This window comes from Abramis brama, assembly GCF_963993115.1.
Source record: "Abramis brama genome assembly, chromosome: 1".
Taxonomy (NCBI): domain Eukaryota; kingdom Metazoa; phylum Chordata; class Actinopteri; order Cypriniformes; family Leuciscidae; genus Abramis; species Abramis brama.
In genome coordinates this window covers 33310784-33326183 of record NC_139963.1, presented here as the reverse complement: position 1 = coordinate 33326183, position 15400 = coordinate 33310784, and the positions used below count along the sequence as shown (strand labels likewise).

Genomic DNA, 15400 nt, shown 5'->3' with positions numbered 1-15400 from the left:
GGTTAGCTGGTCTCCTAGCCTGGCCAAACTGGTTAGGTTGGTCTGTTTCTTTGGCACTTTTCAGATGGTCAGGTGCCTTAAACCAGTTGGATGACAAGCTAAACGAGCATACACCAGCTATGTTAAAATGGAAGACTGTGATAGAGACCCTATAGCGGTGGCAAGGAGAATCACACCAGGCATCCATTTAAAGCATAGCTGTCAACTCTCACGCATTCACCATGAGACACACGCAATTGACACTTTTCACACACTCTCACGCCACACATCCATTTTCTCACGCACAGAAAAATCGCGAAGCAAAGAGGACACGGAGACCGACAGACTAGACAGAGCAGGTTACTTATGATATAAAAAAAAATCGCAGCTCTCAGATTCTGTCACTTTCATTACGAAATTCAGACAATAAATACCGTTTTGGCGCTTGTGTGACGCGACAGATCCCTAGCGGCACGTGAACCGATCATCTCTAGCTAATAGTAAATAAACACGAATGAACACTGTTGAAAGATAGCCTACAGTACAACTTACCGAAATGTATATTCCTCATACATAATATCGACCAATCAATCAAACAAAGGGGTCAATAAAACAGCTGGAGAACAATTATGTCACATAACATTTACCTCAGGAAAGCCATTTAATGACCATAATAATATAGGCTAATAGCACGTTAGTTGGCTAGAAAAAAGCTATAGAGAGTATTTTGCTAAATATGTGTACTATTTTGCATATTTATTATATTTTTACTTATATCATTAAATAAAGTTGTTATTATAATAAAAAAATGCATTATATTTAATTTGTGTTATTTTTTAACCTTAAATAATACTGCCAGCTGATAGGGCTCTCTGAATGTTTACAGCATTAGGTGAGTTGTTTTTTTTCTTGAGAAAAAGTAATGCCTATCTTGTAGCCTACCTAATATTTATCCAAATGAGTCAATATTAAATCAAATCACAATAATTGAATTGAAATAATAAAAAAGCGCAGCTTACCAGAAATTGAACCATGTAAACATTGTAACATGTTGTCACTAAACCTAATAAAATTCAGTTTAGTTACTAAAATGTTTTGACAATCACAATACACTTATTGCCCCCCCCCCAATCTAAATTATAAATCCTAAATTAGTTCAAATGAGCATTTCCCACCACCCAGGGTATGCACATCCCTAGAGGTTAGGCCACAGTTTGGGGGGATGGAGAAGCAACACTGGCTCTCCATCACAAAGACCAATTAAAATAGCATACACCATCAAGGTTAAGGTGGAAAACCAGTTTAATCAGCATACACGAGCTAGGTCAGGCTCAGAGATCATCTTAATCTGTTAGACTAGGATGAGAGACCAATTAAATCAGCTAACACCAGCAAGGTTAAGGTGGAAAACCAGTTAAATCAGCATACACCAGCTAGGCCAGGCTGGTAGACCATGCTAAACCTGTTAGAATAGGCTGAGAGAGCAGTTAAAACAGCATACACCAGTTAGGCCAGGCTCAGAGACCAGCTAAACCATCTTAAACCATCTAAGATCAGAAAACCAGGGTTTTTTTTCTTCTTTTATTGGAGGTATGTGTATGTTAACTTAGGCTGCTATGTTTTACATGCTCCTCAGAGGCCCTCTTTAAAGAGATTTGCTAAATGTACTACGCACGCCACTGTGAGCTTTTAACTGAGTAAACATTCATCATGTAGTGCAAGCCTACACATAAATCTGCCCGGTGCCTCCATGGCAAACCCACACAATCCTTAACAGCCTGCCTTATGCAGAGATAGAGCACTGGATCTTAGCAGGATAAGGCTGATGCATGCTGGGTATGCAGCCTCTGTAATTTGGGAATGATCAATGAGGCTTCTCTAGCCGTGGCAGCAGTGCTGTGGGAAATAGATTAGCTATCAGCGTACGAGGAGAGGCAGACTCACCTGTGGGCTGCAGATCCCTTGAGGAGACGCAGCCCCACACTAACACTCTCAGCCGATGACACTTGAGAAATGAACCTGCGTGCATGCTAACATGCCATTACGAGGAGTGTTTGGAGGGTTTGTTTGGTTTCGTGTAGTGCCACAGAGAGTTTACAGGAAAATAGAAGGGTATGTAAAAAGCTTTTTTTCAGAACGTGTTTTAATCTGTCCTGTTTTGTGAGTGTATTTGTGTGCGTTGAACGTAACAGAGTGTTGAAGGGATTGTGTGGGTGCGCTGCACTAATTTTTGTGCACATGTGTAGGAAGAGGTAGATGATGCTTGTTGCCTAGCAACTCCATTACAGCTCTACAAAAGACATGATAAGAGAGCTGCTGTGCCATACAATGTTGCCGTACTTTTGCATAAAACAATGTCGAAACCTTTATACACCCCAGCGGCTTCTCTTTGTGCTTTAAGTCAAGAACAAAATAATTGTGGTTTTATGGAAGCTTGATATGAACTTGTGTGTGGGATACAGGAAGGTGAGATCCCGGAATAACCCCATGCAAGGGAAGAGCACCAGATGGTCTCCTCTGTTTTACCTGGAAGGGAAATGGCTCCACAGGAAGTTCAGGAAGCAAGAAAAAGCGGGGTCAAACTGGATCAAAAGCTGCTTACAGCTACAGAGAAGTCAAGCTGCGCTCCACTGCTGAGGAGCAAACTGCTGTTGACATGCTCACGTTTTATCATACACATCCTCTATCTGAGAAGAATTGTTTTGCTTTTTGTTTGGACCATAGCAGATGAGATATTTTTGGGAGGGAGTTGATGAGGAGGTCCTGGGGTTATTCAATGAGGAGACAAAACAACCCAAAACAAAACCCCCTTCAACTCCCCCGACAATACAGTGTCTGCACAAGTTTGCAAAGAGAAACTCATAAATAGTACAGCTGCAGTTTGGAGACAATGAAAAAGTTAAGCTTGTTCCTAAGCTTTTAAAAGCACTCTGGCAAAACGTCTGCCATATTATTATGAAGTTTTTGTGATTGATATGTCAAAATTAAATTAAGAATGCCTTTTAAATTTCAATTTGATTTCTGAATTTGAATTTAGGTAGCGGACATGTATCCAGAATGGCAATTTGAATTTTGAATGTAAGGATGTATCAACGTGCACCAATGCAACATTTTTCTGAATGTCATAATCATTTGTTAACAAACAAGTATTAATTACTTCAATGAGCTCATTGTTTCTGCATTAAATTATTACATTGTTTAAATCAATAATTTTTTCGCTTACTGTGATTTTGTATATGTACATTTCTGAAATGCATAACTTAAACAGTTATCTCTGATAACAGATCACTCTAAATTGTTATGTGGACTCATGCATTTTCTGTAAAGCTGCTTTGAAATGTGTATTGTGAAAAGCGCTACACAAATAAATGTGAATTGAATTGAATTTAATGTATAATTAAAAGGAATAGATATTCACAGAAATTCTTATTGTTGAAATTAAACTTTAGTTTTTATTTTAAAAGTATAAAGAGCTTTAAAAGGTTTATATGCCTTACAGAATGAAAGATACAGCTAGATCTTCAATTTGAACAATCATTTTATTGTTTCTTATTTTGAATCTAATAAAATGGATTAAAAAAAAGAAACCCTAACAAAATTCATGCTGTGAAATGTTTTGACTGAAAAGTGTGCTATATTTCTTTACAATAAATGCTACTCGTTTTGCTGTTTTGTTATTTACTGCTTTTCAAAAGTTTGGTGTCGGTAAGACTTTTTTGTGTTTTTGTCTCTAATATTCACCAAGCCTGCATTTATTTGATCAAAAATACAGTAAAAATGGTCTGAAATACAGTAAAAATGGTCTGAAATACAGTAAAAATGGTTTGAAATCTTTTGTAACGTACATTTTTTTTACTGCCAGTTTTGATCAATTTAATGTTTACTTTCTGAATAAGCATTTTAATTGGTTTTAAAAAAAAAACTGACACCCCCCCCCCAACTTATACATATAATGCAAAGACATATTTTTTTCCCACTGTGTATTGTCAGAATAAACTGCTACCTTTGAAAATTCTTTTGAATGAAACATTTTTGAAATCAGATGATGAGTTACAGCATGTACCAGCAAAGGGTGACAAGGCCATTCTAACCAGCTAAACTTTGACCCTTTGGTTAGACTAGATTGGGATACCATTACTTGCACATCCAAAATACACAATATCCCCCCTTTTAACAATGTTTCAGGGTTCACTACAGTGATAGCCGTGTTCAAAAGTATGGTTAAAAGTATGTGTAGATAGTGTGTGTAAAGTGTGTCTGAGACTGGGAAATAGTGGAACGAGGCTGGGGAGCAGTCCAGAACATGGAGGAGCCGCCCCACCAACACTAGCCAAGAGAAGAGGCAAAGGAACGGGGCCAAGCTTTAACTAATCACTTTCCATCCGCTCTGCCAGCACCATGGAGACTCAAACGTTACTATTAGCCACCTGCCAGCCCTGCCGGCACCAAACCCCGATATGAGGTTTGGTTTCGCCCCAGTTCTGTTTGAAATGGCCATCGAGGGTGATCGCAATCAGGCCAGTTCACGAGCTTGAAACGGGAACTGCTCCCAAGTTACTTGGACACTTGGAGCCATTCCCTCCCTGGGCTGGAGTCTGTGCTCTCTCTGCCTGTTTCTGATCTCTTTGATCCGCTGTCAGCATTTGGGTGATTGGATTGTAGGAAGAGCACCTCTCAGAGGACGCTTTCCTTTCCGTCTTTCTCATTCACTCTGTCCTCCTTATGAATGAACAGTGGAGTGTGTTGTGTTCGCACCGCGGGTCCCTGCGTGTAAAGATGTGTGTCGCGGAGCTCACACCGGGAGCAAAAATGTCTTTATTAGACTGCTTATGTGTGCTGTAGTGTGAAGCACAGACCTCAGCAGTCAGATCGGATGAAGGGGTCTCATTGTGTGCATTCTGGGAAAACCCCAATGTAACGACTCTGGAGGTGTGGACATTTTCCTGCTGCTACTATAACAAGCTGAGAGCTTGACACCGAGAAATGAGCTTTGATGCTAAATGATGTAAATGGTGGATAAAACTAAGGTTTGGATGTGAAATGGGATATGAAAGAGAGTTGTTGCTAAGTTTAGCTTAGCTATTGTTTGCTTTCCCAGTAGGCCATTTTCCTCAACCCCAGAGACATCTATCAATGCTGGCAAGCCAATGCAAATGCAGCTTTATAATCAGCCTCTTTTTTCACTGAAAGATTTTAAAGTGCTTTTGTTTATGCTTACAAAGTTAGACCTCTTTCTAAGCAACCACTGACTTGCAGAAATATACTGCTGTTTTTGTTTTACTGCTGTTTTGTGTATACGTTTTGGGGAAATTTACATTTTTTATTTATCTCTTTACCCGTCAGCATTTTTGAAAAAAAGCTGCCAGCCACTGCCAGCATCTTAGATCATTTTAACAAGTTTCATGACCCCCAGGATATTTTGTTCTATGAATATCTGAACATGCAATATGTCAAAAGAAAGAACATACCCTCTGCTTTTAAACAAACAAACGAACAAAAAACGTTTTATTCTAGCTTCATGCATTCCTTTTTTATCAACACTTGAATGTAAGTAGGTTACATTAAAAAAAGCAACATTTAGAAAAAATCGTGTTTTTGTCAAAGGCTAACAGTTACGTCTGGATGGGATTCAGAATGATGATCAAAACAAAGATGGAGTAGATCGAGGCCATCAACACCCCCAAAGCTTCACAGTCCTGTAGCTCATCCTGGGTCGACATTTCATTCAGTAACATTAGTCAGTTTTGATTTATATAGTTGATTTTACAGTGCTGATTTTGCTGTCTTAATTTCTTCATTTTCAAAAGTTTAAGAATCAAGCTTTTATTTTGGCGAATACCACAGCAAGCCCTTAAAGCAGGGGTGCCCAACCCTGCTCCTGCCGATCGACTGTCCTGCAGAGTTTATCTCCAACCCTAATCAAACACACCTGAAGCAACCAATTAAGGTCTTCAGGATCACATGAAAATTAAAGGCAGGTGTGTTTGATTAGGATTGGAGATGAACTGTGCAGGACAGTCGATCGGCAGGAGCAGGGTTGGGCACCCCTGCCTTAAAGCTTCTCTTTTGTTGACAACAGCCAGTTCATTAGTGCTTCTCGTTACAAGTGTGGGAAGATGGTTGACGCATGTTGCGTTCCTAAAGACATGTTATAAGCAACAAGTTGATTTAAAATATACAAATTTTGAAAAATAAAACATTAAAATAGCACTTCAGTAAGTACCATGTAATGACACCTTGTCCAAAAAACATTCCAATTCCTTTTTTGTACTTTTTTTAGGCTATACCCTAAAGCTGTCAAAATTATTGTAAAATATTGCCTCACAGTTGATTGCCTCACATGATTTATTGTAACACCAAATTATGTTTCAGGCCGTTAGGTCCAGCTAGCATTTTTATAAATCCCGAACTGTGCATAAAAATAGTGTTTGCAGTCTTTGAAGTCATTTTTGCATACATAACATTTATTCATGAGACCCAGCTGTGAGTCACTGTTGTGGGTGACTTCCAAAGTTATTCCAGATGTGTCACAATATTTCCTCAAGCACATGGCTACCGTACATACAATTTGTCACAGTGTATGGGTCGTGTGTACTGTTCTTTTGTTTGTAAACTTGGTCTGTCAAATTTAAGCCTTAGTTAATCCTCTTGATACAGTTGAAAATTCTGAGCTTTAACCATTGCTGTTGATAGAGCCTTTCTATTGTTAAACTACAATCTTTACAAAAAAAAATTACCAATTGTTCTTTGGGCATGGTACCGTGGTAATATTGTTGTATTTTTGGATCCTAACATGATGGTAATGCCATGGTATTCTTTCACACATCTTAAAATACAATTGAAATACTATTGCATATTCTGTAGTAATCATTTAGTAAAATAATATATATTAGACCAGGGGTTTTCAAACTTTTTGATGCCAAGGACCTCAGAATATCATGATCTCCTTGCAAGGGGACCCCTTCCTAAAATATAAGGTCAAGATTTCAGTGAAATATTAAGTGTCATATTATAGACAAAACAATGCATTGTATCCTTTTATTTTTGTTAATTAAATAATTTACTTTTACACTGCTGTCCAAAAGTTTGGGGTCAGTAAGATTTATGTTTAATTAAAATGAATGAAAGTAATGCATTAATGAATGAAAAAATGAAAATTCTGTCATTAATTACTCACCCACATGTCGTTCCAAACCCGTAAGACCTTTGTTCATCTTCGAAACACAAATTAAATCAAATCTGTGAACTTTCTGACCCCCCCATAGACAGCAGCTTTCAAGGCCCAGAAAGGTAGTAAAGACCTTAAAATAGTCCATGTGACTACAGTGGTTCAACCTTAATATTATGAAGCAACCAGAATACTTTTTTTGTGTGCAAAAAACAAAACAAAAACAACTTTATTCAACAATTTCTTCTCTTCTGTTTCAGTCTCCAACACTGTTCATGCTTTTTTTCATGTTGTCATATCTTCTTTTCAACCTAATGTTAGAGTAAACCCATCCCTGAAAATACTAGCCTACCTTTTTGTAAGTGAAACTCAACTGGAAAACTGTCAATTCCTATGGCACAGTACTACTAGTCAGACGGCCTAGTAGAGTAGAGTTTTGGCAGCATAATCACAATACTTCTTTTTATGTTCCAGGAAAGTTTCAGGCGTTTTCACCGTCTATTTCAGATTAAAGAGCACAGCTGCAGATCTAGGCTATAAGATGTATTCTTGCTGGAACACATTTCCTTACTGTTCTTCATCTGGCATCCAGAACTTTCAATGCCTTTGACTCATCACCACTCCAGCTTGTCTCTGAAATGCTCAGGGCCTCATCTGTTGTTCAGAGGTTTTGTAATGACCCCTCACCCTGTCTTTTGTGCATCACCAAGTACACTACACTAGTCCCACTTCGGATGGCCTGCAGAGAGAGATGAGTCACAGAGAGCCTTTTCCACTACATCTCATAACATTCTTCTGTCTGGAAACAGCGGATATGCAGAATCAATCGTGACCGGGCAGCATTCGCTGTTTCCCCCCTTGTTGCTGTCTCTAGTCCTGTAGTCAACTCTTTGATTTTTCCATTAGAGCTTCTGTCTCTTTTATCCACTCCAATATTTTAGCACAAAGCAACAATGGATGTCATGTCGTAGTCCTTTAGGAGGAGACATTTCTCCTCAGTCAAAAGGCAGTCAATCTGTCTCCCGTGTGCTTCTGCTGGAAACTTCATTCAGTTCAGGTCATTTCAGGTGTGAGAGCGCTGTTGTCATTTGGGGGGAATGTATTCTGGCTTGACAGCTGTTGTTTACTTCTTGTAGACTATAATAATAATTGCTGAGTTTTTTAATGAGACCTATTTGTTGTGGGCTCATTAATTTTTACAAAGAGGCAAAACTCCTCCTCTTGTCCCCAGAGCGAACATCTCCAGGCTCATATTTGTACCTCTAAATGTTTTCATACAACAAAGCAACCAGTTCTGTCTTTGCTCTGAGTGTGTCAGTGTGATGTAATCTTTTGTTTTCAGTTTTGATGACCAGACTATTCAGCGGGTTAACTGCGGGCACTATAAAAAGATCTGAAGGAAGTATATACAAAACAACCCTGAGAGAAGTTAGGCTGAGTTTACCTAATTATTATGTGCATTGAAGCTAAGGCTGATGTTTATTATTGTATTGCTTATGCAGCTGAAGAATGGTTTAATTTTCATTTCATTTTCAATTTACTATTGTTGCTCTTTATTAATGGAAGACAATTGGAACATCAGTCTCAATCTTCCTTATGTATCCGTAAATATATTTTAAAATGTAATAATATTTGACAACATTACTGTTTTTACTTTACTTTTAAACAAATAAATGCAGCCTTGGTAAGTATAAGATTACTTCTTTCAGAAACATCAAAATCTTACCATATATATTTGGGGGTTTTTTTCACTAGAAGGCAACAAGTCTGGCTATCACCAGACCAAGCTCAATCTTTTAATATTGAACATTAGTCTGGGGAGTCTGCTCTGTATTTTCTCCTGCACAAGAGGCGTGATCATCGGCATAGTTCAAAAGACTCTGTACGCAATTGGATAGTCCTTCAACCAATCAGCAACGCGAAAACTCCAGGCAGGAAACGTGTCAACAACCGTGTTGGTTTGGACCATTGATCAGCGGTTTGCAGAAGCAGCAATGGTGATTTTTGCAGGTTGTGTAAAAAAAAGAAAGTGAGTGGTATTTACACCTACTCGAGCGATTTTTTTGCTAAACTAAAGAAGCCATTGAGCATCGTCTAGAGGTTAAAAGGAATTGGATTGGATTAAACCCGCCAATAGCGCGCCATGTGGATAAGCCAGTTTGTGATTGGACCCCGCAGATTTGTAACGCAAACAGGATAGAAGAATGTACGGGTTTCCAGCCTGAGCTGAAGGGGAAATCAAACCGCCGGCAGATCGGGCTGGGTTTACCCAGTCTAAACATAAACCACTATTTCCCACAATTTAAAAACAAAATCAGCAACAAGTCATCCTATTGATGTAAGCAACTGAATAATTGATAAAAGATGTGAAAATAGAGTCTCTAAGTAGAATCCATGCGTCTGCACTTTTCACATTGCCATTATTGGGATTAGTGCTAACATACTGTACAGTAACTCTCATGTAAAGGATCTTGTTTCAGAGGCCAAACGGTTGATAAACAGTCCATCCGAGAGCAAGAGCACAAAAGCAGAAGCTCACTGTAAATAGATATTCTCCTCTGTAACCATTGTATCTTGAAATAGAAGCACACTTGTTTCCTCATAAACACAGGCAGTCATTTACTGGGGACTTACTCCATCCCTGTGTTTTATTTAATATCAGTCCCCACTCTGCTCTGTTTGGACACATCAGGCCAAGCCTGAGAGGTGAAAGAGTTAAAGACAGAGCAGAAAAAGACACACAGATGTTCTCTGTCACATTGAGCTGCAGCTGTTGACAACAGCCCTGTATTCAGGCTGACTGATGTAGATGGCTGCGAGCAGCTCCACTCCAGATGGAATACGGACCTCATCTGGCATATTCTGATCTGCTTCCAAATTCCACCGCTCATATTTTAGGACAAATAGAAGCCCTTTTACCAGGTGTTAAAGGTTTTATCACCTATAGACCAGTTAAATTGGTGAAATCTCAAACACGCCAAAGCCACAGGCTTCAAAACGTCTGGATGAACAGACACTGTGAACATTCCTCCTGTTTACCATTGGTTGATCAAACAGAACCTGTCTCAAATACATGCCATTGTTGCTGTGTTGAGTAATTTGAAAGAAGGTTTTGAGAGTACTTTTTGTGGATTGGAGTACTACGGATTCATAATATATCCATCCATTATCGCTTTATTCTTATTAGGGTCGCGGGGGGCTAGAGCCTAACCCAGCTTCTTGGGCCACAGGCAGGGCTCACACAAACATTCACACAAACATTCACACCTATGGAAAATTTGGTGCTGTGCTGCATGTCTTTAGAGTGTGCGGGGAAACTGGAGCACCTGGAGCAAACATACAGTATATTCATTTCATAGTATTGATTATTGGAGCTTTTTTTATTTATATGTTGATATTGAATATCTATTGGCCAAAATAAGATATTTAGTTGTGCGCATTTGCCCTATTTTTACAATTAGATTACCTTAACTGTCATCTAAATCTCGCTTAAAATTAACCTTTGAAAACACTAATTTAGACTAATTGTTAACACTGTTAAATGTAATCTTAAGCAAATCTCTATATGAATATCCATTTTCATACTCTACATTATACAGTTGTGTTGCCTCAGTTCACTTGTAGCATTTACAATTTGTGCTTTTATTTTTTGTTTTATTTAAAAAAAAAATATTTTTTGAAAATATTCACATTTCATTTTCAAATTGAAACAAAAATAGTGTACAAATGGGGATTTATTTGTGTCTGATTCAGTCTCATAGACGCTGCATTTGAGCACCAAGGCACGAGGTGACTGAATTCTTCCTTTAAACCTGCATCCTGGTCCCTTGGTGGCGCTGTGAGTGAAGCATATGGGATTTATGGATGGAATAAAATGCGACACCAGTATTCAGTCCTCCACAGAGTCTCTTAATGGCTGTGCTGCTGTTAGGGGAAGTGATGTAGTGAACGGCCTCTAGAGACAGGCATAGCATTCTTCCCCATGTCTGCTGGGAAACAGGGCAGTTTGCCATCCACTTGTATGCAGGTCCATTTGAATGCAAACTAAAAATGGTCATGGTGTATAACCTCAAATGACAGTAAAAGTATTTGGTTTTCTGTGTGTGACAAGGATGCATGGGTAACTGACAGTACTAAACAATAGTTCTGGCCCACACAGCTGAGAATAATGATTATCCTGTTGTTCCTTCTCTCTAATTAGTACAGCCAAACTATGAAGATTATGTGATGTTTATGTAAAAGTATACATTTCAATAATTGATTATGGACCAAAAAATAATCATAGTCCTATCTCAAGGCATTTTCAGTTGTAATGCAGTGCAGAGTTTTAGGTACAGAGTGTGTTATTTTCACTGCTGGTCATGCAGCTCTTGTACACACTCAGTATTCTAGTGTGTACTCAAAGTTGCTCACTTACACACATGCCCTCAAAATGGCAGTCCTAAAATAGAGAAGTTTCCAATGCAAATAGGAAATTCAAGCCTTAAATTAGATGCACTGGTCTCCAACACTCATCTTTGCAAATGTTGCTATTTTTTGCTACGAAAACTGTATATAAATCCCTAGTATCATAGAACCTGCTGTGAAATGTCCTTACTCCCACAGATTACTATTGTTGCTTTTTAAACATACTTATCCCTCTTTCCCTCTCTTTTTTCTTTAGAGTTGCTGGGCTCTGCCAAGAGGGTGAACGTCAACTTCCAGGACACTGATGGGTGAGTGGGACATATAAGGACTTTATATGGCTCCATGTGGTAGAGTCTTGTAAACATGATCGTTCCTGTCTGACTGCCAAATATCCTCGGGATCTGCCAGAGCTTATATGCACTTGTTGGTTGGTTTAGAAAAACTTTTATTCAAGTCTCTTTCCCACTGACTGAGGACAGATACACTTCTCAAATTTACTTGTAACAATGTGTTGTTTTATAACAATGTTTTATAACAAAAGGTACACTATTGAAGATTTTTCATTTAATCTTTAGTTAGAAATAAATAAAATACTAGTAAATAAAAATGGGTTATTGCTTTACAGTAAGCCTTCAATAACGTTTTATATTCAGAGCTGTTGGATCTGATTTGGCAGGAAATGTCCAAAAAAATGAAAATTAAGTCTTTATATGTTTCAACCACAGATGGCGATAGCCCAGTATTTTGTGCTATAGGCTACCTTTTAAATGTGGCTTAAGCGTCCAAATACTCTTTGGAACTGTTAATTGCTGATTGCTGATAAAGTCTAACTAGATTATGAGAGTATATTTGCTCTCATCCAAATTGGTTCTGCCACATTCAGTAATTCTTTCAGCCGCACTTGATGTCTGTTTAGTTTTATCCAGTTTGTTTCAGAGGCAGAGAGCATTGTGTTATTAGTGGCAGTGTGTTATTTGTGCTAACGTCATAGTGAGATGAATCAGACTTTTGTTGGGCTGCCACTTACGGAACAAAAATATATGGGAATATACTGCAAAATATAATGCATTACATAATACATTTCTATATATGGGAAACTAATGCTTATATTTTTTAATATACTGCAATATATGCTTTGACCATGTATGGCTTTATATTAATGAATATAAAATATTTATATGTTTTAAAAATAGCATTACATGTAATATTCACAAAGTTTTATCTTTTATTGTGTAGCCTACATACACTGAACAAAATTATAAACGCAACACGTTTTTGTTTTTGCCCCCATTTTTCATGAGCTCAACTCAAAGATCTAAGACCTTTACTATGTACACAAAAGTCCTATTTCTCTCAAATGCTGTTCACAAATCTGTCTAAATCTGTGTTAGTGAGCACTTCTCCTTTGCCGAGATAATCCATCCACCTCACAGGTGTGGCATATCAATATGTTGATTAGACAGCATGATTATTGAATATATTAATCATTCATATATGGGAAATATATTTTCGTTCCGTAAGGGGCTCCTGTAGAATATTTTTCCAGATGTTGTATAAAGACAACCATGCACTCTTCTATAGTTTTACCTGAGTACAGCATGACTGAAAAGAAGACACTGTGTTGAGACATAATGCACAAGGTGGTTTGTGGTTTGGCACAGAGCAGAAAGAGACCTGGATTAAAGCACCAATGTTTCTAGTGCTGCATGGTCAAATATTTCTGTTGACGCAGCTGAATAAAACAATGGAATAACAAATAGGGATTCAATACTAATGTGGATCCAAACAGTGGAACCAAGGTTTTAACAGATTCTCTGTGGTATCATCAGATATCATCTTGTTACAAAACAATGAAAACAGTGCAAATCAGGAACAAATGATTCTTATGAACTGATTCTTTTGAATGATCCAGTCATGTGTTAGCCATTTGATTCGGACAGAGAATCATTCAGAGCTGTTACTAAATTCTCAATTGACTGAACAACCATCTTCATCTAGCGATACCGTAATTTGTCAATCAACTTGCATTTTAAGGAGCCAGTAGCTCCCTAGCCCTTTTTTTGTGTGTGTCTGTAGTCAGTGGAGCACAGTCTATTCTTCAGCCAGTAACGGTGGTGGTATGGAGCACGAAGAATTTCACAGAATTTGCACCTCACATATTAAAACACACTCGTGCACACAGTGGATGGGCAGGCAGCCACAAACACTCACAGATTTTCACATGCGCAGGCGGACAGGGAAACACACACTGACGCACACTCTCACACATATGCAGTCAGGCTGAAAATACACAAACATTATCTAACAAAACAACACAACCACTATCTCAAATGATTCAAAATACATATCTGCTTTAAGCCCAGAGATCCAAAGATCAAAGCCTGTTTTATTTTGTCGTAATCTGTCAAGCTGTGAAACCAGCAGAATAATTAAAAAATCTCTTCTATTGATCACTGTCATTGAACAATGGCTGCGTTCATCATCACAGCTCCGCTTCATGGGTTTTAAGGAAATGAAAGCTGTAACTCTAAACCGACGGATACCTCTGTGCAGCCTGAATCCTCACACGCGGTGTGTATTTACACATGCAGCCTTGCTCAGGCCGAGCTCACATTTGAATCAGTAAGATAAATGACTTGCACATTAATTCCTTCTCCATAGACTATTGCTTTCTACACAAATATAAAATTATGTTGTCTGCTGAGTGGAGAATAGAGCTGCAGTGAGAAAATGGAGTGCAGGCTAGACTCTCTTGTCCGAGGTTAAACTGCCAATATGGGCTCTGGTCCATCTAGCCTTGAAATGACAGCCAGACAACAACATCACCTTCCCCTGCGAACATCTCGCACCATGTGATTGATGAGGGTACATCTACAATGTCTAAAATGTATAGGTCCCATATTGTCAAAAATGAATTTTTTCATGATAACAGAGGTCTAGGGGCTATATAACTACCATATAAGTTTCAAAACAGTCAATCCAAAGACAAATGCACACAGCCTGCATAAAGTAGCTGTGCCTTTTCACAAGCCGTTGTGACTTCCGTATAAATGTGATGTCAGAACTACTCAGTCACCACCCCGAGCACTGCCCACCATCCCTCCCTCCTTCCTTTTGCCCAACCCCAGACAACATCGTTGCTGAGCAACAACAACACGGAAACATGTAGAGAAAATGCTGTTCAGTCGATGGAGAGACCTGCACTCCCGCGGGACCCAATGCAACAGAGTGCGGCGCGGGACTAGATTTGATGGCCGGGTGCGGGCGTAAGGTACTTGTGTATATGCGGGTTGCGGGAGAATAAAACGATTCGCGGGACTCCTGCAAAATAGAAATATCTAAAAAATTAAATATCTAAAAACAAATAAATTGTTATTCATATGTTTCACAGAATAACTAAAACTAAATAAAAACGATTTACAGGCCAGAACGAGTTTCTATTTATAACATGTTTGCAGCGTTGAGCAGTGTAGCCAATCACAGACATATGAGTTGATTTCTTGAACGCAATGGCCAATGAGATGCATTTAAGATAGAATCCACTCACCGCTCAAAACTGAGTTTTTGTTCAGTGCTGAATTCTGCATGCTGACAAATCCTCTGATTATAACAAACGCAGTGTTGACATTATGAAAGATTTATTGTGCAGTCAGCTTCATTGATAATAACGGAGCTTTGTGATATCGCGATGAACTGAGATATCAGCTTTTTAGGAATTAAGGCAGCGCACTTTGCGCTATTTTTGTCATGCCAAACCATACACTTAGTAGCCTATGCTTGCTTTTATGTTAAATTAACAGTGGTTTGTGAATGTTTATGCTTTAATAACAAATAATTTATCACCAT

The 15400-nt window shown here is 38.5% G+C and overlaps 1 protein-coding gene across 8 annotated transcripts in view; it reads left to right on the top strand.

Moving 5' to 3' along the window:
• The window catches only part of caskin1 (CASK interacting protein 1), a 109486-nt gene that overhangs the window by 53749 nt on the left and 40337 nt on the right, over positions 1-15400 (top strand). For all 8 annotated transcript variants that reach the window (XM_084133938.1, XM_084133937.1, XM_084133936.1 and 5 more), the window contains exon 2: positions 11811-11862. In XM_084133938.1, coding sequence (XP_083990064.1) covers positions 11811-11862 — 52 coding nt within the window. The remainder of the gene's footprint in view (positions 1-11810; positions 11863-15400) is intronic.